Source organism: Dromiciops gliroides, chromosome 4, assembly GCF_019393635.1.
Source record: "Dromiciops gliroides isolate mDroGli1 chromosome 4, mDroGli1.pri, whole genome shotgun sequence".
Taxonomy (NCBI): domain Eukaryota; kingdom Metazoa; phylum Chordata; class Mammalia; order Microbiotheria; family Microbiotheriidae; genus Dromiciops; species Dromiciops gliroides.
The window spans coordinates 240,106,430-240,113,453 of record NC_057864.1 but is presented as its reverse complement, the minus strand read 5'-3'; the positions used below and the strand labels follow the sequence as shown (position 1 = coordinate 240,113,453).

At 36.4% G+C, this 7,024-nt stretch overlaps 1 protein-coding gene across 1 annotated transcript; it reads right to left on the bottom strand.

The window, feature by feature from the left end:
* Positions 1-2,510: 2,510 nt before the first annotated feature.
* Positions 2,511-3,452, bottom strand: LOC122726275 (olfactory receptor 12D2-like). The gene has a single exon (XM_043963898.1). The coding sequence runs from the start codon at positions 3,450-3,452 to the stop codon at positions 2,511-2,513; it is 942 nt and encodes a 313-aa protein (XP_043819833.1).
* Between the last annotated feature and the right edge of the window lie 3,572 nt (positions 3,453-7,024).

Below are 7,024 nucleotides of genomic sequence, written 5' to 3'. Positions count from 1 at the left end.
TCCTTATATGTAACTGGAAAATAAAAAATACTGAACTATTAAAATAAAAAATATATAAAAGCTAAATGAATCTTGAGTAAAGCATTTTTGTGCTGCTAATCTGGAGTGAACTCTTAGCCCCGCAGCAAGAAATGGACCTCTCCAAAGCTGATGTAACCCACCTTCAGAACCATTTCCAATTTGAGAAAGAGAAAATTGAAAAACAAATTGCAGGCTTGAAAGAAGCAATTGGGATCCAACCAGAAAAACTGGAAAAAGCCCTTCTCAATCAAAAGTATCAGAACAATTGTATAGAGAAGGAAATGGCAGCAATTGAGCAAGTTGCACATGATAACCACAAGTGACCCAAGTGCCTAATGAAGGAGCTTAGTCAGATGCAGTATGATTATATGGAGCTCAAATAGCAGCTAAAAAAGCAAAAGGATTTGGATAAACAATATAAGGAAATTAATGCAGCAATGAGGCAACTAAAATTAGAAGTGAAAAGTGAACTCAGAACTGGCTTTAAGAATTGCAGCCAATCTCTGACAGAGGCCCCAGAAGATCTAGAAGCCATTTTTTTTAAATCAGAAAGCCTAGAGAATGAACTGGAAAATTTGAAAGAGAAATTTCCATTTTCCACCAACAAGAAGCACCAATATTATTTTGAAGAGAAGCTAAACTTATTCCACATTCACATCATAGAGAAGCACTGGCATGGAAAAGCAATAAGAAAGAAATTGTCACCATGAGAACAAACTCAAGCCTCAGCTTTGTTGCTCTGTGTCCAAGCAAGAAGAGACTTGAATGAAAGGCAAACAACAAGCAGAAGGCTCTATAAACAGCTTGAAGTTGATATATATACACATATCCATACATATATACACACATAATTACATGTATATGTATGCATATACATATATACATATATATGAATAGTATATAACTACTATCATTGTTGTTAAGTTATGTAGCTCATGACTTCACATTGTGGCAATAGAAATTCCATCAAAAGATTTAGAAGTGGCCATCTTGGGCCTAGCTATTACACAATTCTGTCACTCAGTCAACTTTGAGGGTTATAGCAAGGTTTTGCTTTACATCTTATTCTACCAGTACTGATTGGTACAGAGCAACTCCAGAGTGGCTATTTTGGGAGTTCTGCCCTTTACCCTGATTAGTCCATCCCAACCACAGACCTTTAAAGGTTTAAAAGAGAATGCATAATGTATGAGAAGACAAAGCAGTTACAGTCTATTCTATATGATAACATTTACAGTCTATCCTGTATGAAGGGAAAAACTGATTCAAGCCTATATCTAAAGGGTAGGGAAAATCTCACTCATACTTCTTAGGGAAAAAATTTTTTCAAAATATTCTTGAGACTTTAATTAGTTTCTGTATTGAATTGAATGGTGTGAGGTTGAATTTTCATATAAATGAAAAAGAGTTAAAGGTCCCCTGGCTGTAAACTTTCTCAAAGACAATATCGAGATTTGAAGGCCATTCTGCCTATAAAATTTCTCAAGGACAAAATATTATAAATAATTATATATGTCTGCTTTATTATTGATTTCATTTGTTAATAAATTGTATATATTCATTTCTTTATTATTTGTTTCATTATGGAGAAATGAGTGATAATTATAAGACAGAAGGTTTCTGCAGCATATTAAATAATTATTAATTAATAAACTCAGATAAGGGTTAAGTCTATTAATGCGAAAGAATACAAGTTTACTAATGAAAATAAATTATCCAAACAGCCCTGGATCACCCCAAAGCTCAGGAAGATAAAAGTAAATAGAAGAATGAGTCAAGTGGAAATGACATAGAAGTGAGATCAGCTATAACTCTTATTTTCCTAAACACAGGGGCATTAATCCAGCCTCAGACAGTTAACACTTACTAGCTGTGTAACCCTGGGCAAGTCACTTAACCCCAATTGCCTCACTAAAAAAAAAAAAAAAGAAAAGAAAAAGAAAAAAGAAAAAAATTTACAAAGGAAAATCCCTAAAGGATCTATATAGTATTCCAGGAAGAGTATAGGAGTTACAAACAAAATACAGGGGTTCAAATCACTGTTCTTCCACTTATTCACCTTTGAACAAAGCACATAACATCTTCCATTTTCCAACATGAAAAACTCGAAGTATGCATAAAATTATCTTGAAGAGTCCATTATTGCTCTACTGTACAATTGTATTGTTTTTAAAATACCACTAATTTTGTTTTATAATATACCACTAATTGTCAGAATAGAAAAGAATGTTCCAAAAATCATAAAGTTCTAATTGAAAATTAGTAGGAAATGGGGAGAGAAAGATGGGCTTAAAGTAGGAATCAACTGAGGTCCACACTCTTTGAACTTATAGTTCCTAAATCATAAAAAGCATCTCTGTCACATCCTTCTCATAACTCAAAAAATCTGTATCTGATGATGGGCCAAACACAACATATACCTAAAATCAGAAATTCAATCAGGCTTATTATTCTCCTCTACAAATTAAAAATGTCCCCAGAACAGTTCTTTAAAGCTGTTCAGACCATAGATTCTTTCTAATGGCTTTGCTCAGTGCCCCCTTCACATCCTTGTTCCTCAAGGTATAGATCAGTGGATTCAGAATGGGAGTAACCACACTATACATGATAGCCACTATTCGGTCCTGATCCATGGAGCTGCCTGAGGTGGGACGGATATAGATGAAAACAACAGGGACATAGAACAAAATGACCACCATAAAGTGGGAAGCACAGGTTGACAATGCTTTCTGAAGCATACTACAGGACCGACTCTTGAAAAGGAGAAAACTTATAATGTAGAAATAGGAGAGGAGTATAATGAAGAAGGGGCCCATGGCAATGGTCCCAGTGACTGTTTCAAGCATCCACTGGTTGACTTCAGTGTTCCCACAAGCCAGCTCCAATATTGGCTTGATGTCACAGAAGAAGTGATGGATTTGGTTGGACCCACAGAATGTCAAATGGGAAGTCATAATAGAATGCAGCAAGGCATGGAAGAAACCAATGATCCAGGTTACAGCAGCCAAGCAGAGACACACTTGATGCTTCATGAGAAGCATATAGTGGAGTGGATTACAGATGGCCACAAAGCGGTCAAAGGCCATGACACCCAAAAGGATAGCCTCTGTGCTACCAAGGAAATGGAAGAAGTGGAGTTGGGTAATACAGCCAACAAAGGAGATGGTCTTGTGAGTAGAGAGGAAGTCATCTAGTACTTTGGGCAGTGTTACTGTGGAGTAGCAGATGTCAAGACAGGAGAGGTTACCCAAGAAGAAATACATGGGGGAATGGAGTTTAGGCTCAAAGATGACAATCACCAGGATGGCACCATTCCCAATGAGGATGAGGATGTAGATGAAGAGAAAAACCGCAAAGAGGAAAGGTTCCAGTTCCTTAATGTCTGTTATTCCAAGAAGAAGGAACTCATTCACTGAGGTATAGTTAGGCATTACTGCAAAAGAACATAAAAAGGTAAGAAGTGCTGTCTTGTATCTAACTCATGGTTGATCCACCCTAGAATTCTGCTGATAAAAATGGCACCAAAACATGGGAAAAGTGATTCCTGTTCTCCTTAACATCAACCTAAAGTAGTGTGAAGAAAGTATAACATCTCTAAGAGTGGACAGGCAAGTATAGATAAGGCTAAAAGCTTCATGAGAGCACGACCCATGACTTTTCTCAACTTGAGTCCTCTTCTAGCACCTGCCTCAGTCCTCTATATACAATAGAAGCTTAATAAATATTTTTGGAATTTAATCAGGGGCAGCTAGATCGCACAGTGGATAAAGCACCGGCCCTGGATTCAAGAGAACCTGAGTTCAGGTCCAGCTTCAGACACTTGACACTTACTAGCTGTGTGGCCCTGGGCAAATCACATTGCCCCCTCATTGCCCCACAAAAAAAAAAGTTTAAAAGGAATTTAATCAAATTAACTGAATTAAACTGAGCTGAACACCACTAGGATGACTTCACCATCACAATCAAGAAAGATTGGACCCAGAACACATGTATAGCAGTCAGTGTAACTTGAAGAAGAAAGCAAAAAGCCCCTGCCTGAAGAAGTAACTTCACCAGTATGTTTTCTCATAGTTTCTGACTGCTAATATAATGGTTGCTGTGAGATGGACTCCCAGGGCTATTCTTCCCACATTCTATAATCCTCTTCCCAATCTCAATGATGCACACAGTCAGTTATAATAAAAAATAACTAGGCAATTAATGTTCCTTTAGTACTCTATTTTTATTCTACATTGCAAAGGTTGTCTCTTACCTGTTCAAACTCTTAAAACAATTGTTTCATCCTTTCCTAACCCCCATCATCTATTGTTATATGCTCAATAATATACAGTCTCATTTTTAACTTAACCTGAGAGAGAATCATGAAGAAGGGTGAATGAGAAGAGTACCATAAAATATATTATTAGTCATATAAAATCATGTTTAGGTTTTATCTACTCATATTTGTTGGTACTACTGCTTACTGCTCCCCATTTACCCAAATATCTGAAACTTCATAGTAGAAATATTGTTTGGAAGTAAAAGGAGGCAATAAATGAAATAATGATAATGTTCCCAGGGTAAAGCATAACAAATATTTGGACTACCTCATGGGGATGAGGAGAGAACTAAATGAAACAAAACATATAAATTCCTTTGCAACCCTAAACAACTTCAATGGAAGATTCTTTAAAATCCTTATAACTTAGAAGTGCTTTGAAAGAGACAAATTGTTTTGCAGCTGATCAGAAGGCACCAAGCTTATTAAAAAACAATCAGGCAATTAAAACTTTCACCCTAAATGGGCTTCCTATGTAAAGCTTGGAAGCAATAACCCCTCCCAGAGGCCTTACATGAAAACTTCAAAATTTAGACCTTGTTTCAGTCACAAATGACTGCCTTGTGGGGCATTTAGGTAGGCACCAGCCCTGGGGTCAGGAGGACCTGAATTCAAATCTGGCCTCAGAAACTTGACACTTGCTAGCTGTGTGACCCTGGGCAAGTCACTTGGCCCTCATTGCCCAGAAAAAAAAAAAGACTGCTTTGTGTGTTTTTGTTGTGGTGAGCAAACTAAGGAACCTTAGGAAAAATGCATGATAATGAAAGGGATATGGGAGAAGCAGGGGTTTAGATGGAGTGAAGGGGTTATGTGTATGTGTATTGTACACAACAGACTGCAAGAGACAGAGACAAAGGGAAACAGAGAGAGATGATTGGATAAGTCTTTGAAGCTATGAAAAATAATAATTCAGTGTCTAATGATAACATCCTACTCTCTTTCTCTTTTCATATTTAATTGCACATATCAGGTTGCAATTTTTTTATTAAGTCACCATTTCACTCTTTCCTAGGCTTGCCCAAGGATTGTACTTTATAGGCAGGTCCACATGTAACTGAGACATACAGCTCATCTTGATTCTTTTTTCTCTTGAAATGGTGAAACTCGTGAAGCATTACTCTAAATTACTATATTATCTAACGGTATAATGTCAGTTCCAGTCCCATGTCCAGTCAATGATCTTCACAAACATTGAACAGAAAAAAAAAAAATCTACAAAGCATGAGGAGATACTACTGTAAATACTGCAAAAGCATTTGATATAAAGATAGAGAACTATGTTGTAGGTCCTATTTCTACCATTTGTTTGACTTAATGGACATTATCAGGTCATTTAAAGCTTTCTAACTCTCTAGAAGAGAGTATTTGGAAATATCACTGGGTTTGTCAGGGGACAGGGATTCAAATCATGATGTTTCTATTTACAACCTAAAATGCACTGAAACAATTCATTTAAACTCTCTGAGCCTCGGTCTCCTCATTTGTAAAATCAGGGTATTGGACTGGTGATCTCTGATGACCCATCTAGTTCTAAACCTGCTGATCAATAAAATAGGAGTGAAAATACATACTTTGTTGAGAGTATTGAGGAACAACAAGTTGCAGTGGAATGAATGCTGCATTTGGAATCATTTGAGTTCAAATCCCTGGTCTGTCACTTGTTCCCCATGTGATCTGAGTAAATGACTTAAACTCTCTGTGCCACAGTTTGTTCATCTTTGAAATAAGGAGTTTTGACTATAATGAGTCTCTTCTTCCAAGTCTAAATGTAAATCCTCCTGAATCTTAGTGTCTTCCCTCTGAGATTACCTACAATTTACCCTGACTATATCTTGCTTGTACATAGTTGTTTGCATATTTTGTCACTCATTAGACTATGAACTCCTTGAGAACAGGAACTGGCACAGTGCCTAGAACATAATAGGCATTAAAGAAATGCCATTTGACTAAGAGAGCTCATTACATTTTGGTGTTGTTCTGAGGAAGAAAACTATGTATTTGTGAGAGTACATATAGATATATGTATGTATGTATGTGTGAGTATATAACATATACATGTTCATATAAAGTACCTTGTGAACCATAATAGTGATAAATAAATGTAAATAATCATATAGAGCCCTCCAAATAGAAGTTTGGCCCAACACTGATGTTCCAAATCCTAACTCCTAGAATGAACCTTACTCTATTACCCAAAGAATGGAAAGTGAATTATTATAAATCAGTAATGAAAAATTCTCTCCAAAAAAGAGCTTTACCCCAGTTTTAGAATATAAATCTATTCCTCTATAGTTTATAGGAGCTACTTCACTTTTGTCTTTTTATCCACAAAGGCTAGGACAGTGTCTAGTCCATGCACATACAAATATTCAAGTACACGTACATATATGCCCACAACTTCTAAGACCAAAAGAAGTGGGAAGTAAGTTCATTCTTGAGTCTTCGAAAAAGAGAATTATAATGTGTCTTGTGGAAGTTTAAGACACTAAAAGAAGAGTCATTGAGTGGGTTTACAACCATGGGGAAAAATTCAGGTAGGAGGTGTAATGGGTCAATTATAGGGTATGAATTGAGGTGAGAAAGAAAGAACTGGAGAGAATAAAGGTACAACAAAAGGAAATAGGGAACGGGATTTGTATATTATAGATCTTGGGGAAATAACAGAATTTTCTTGGCCTCTAAACA

What these genes read in the sequence shown, in the direction of transcription:
- LOC122726275 (XM_043963898.1), bottom strand. Translation starts at nt 3,452, where the DNA reads ATGCCTAACTATACCTCAGTGAATGAGTTCCTTCTTCTTGGAATAACA.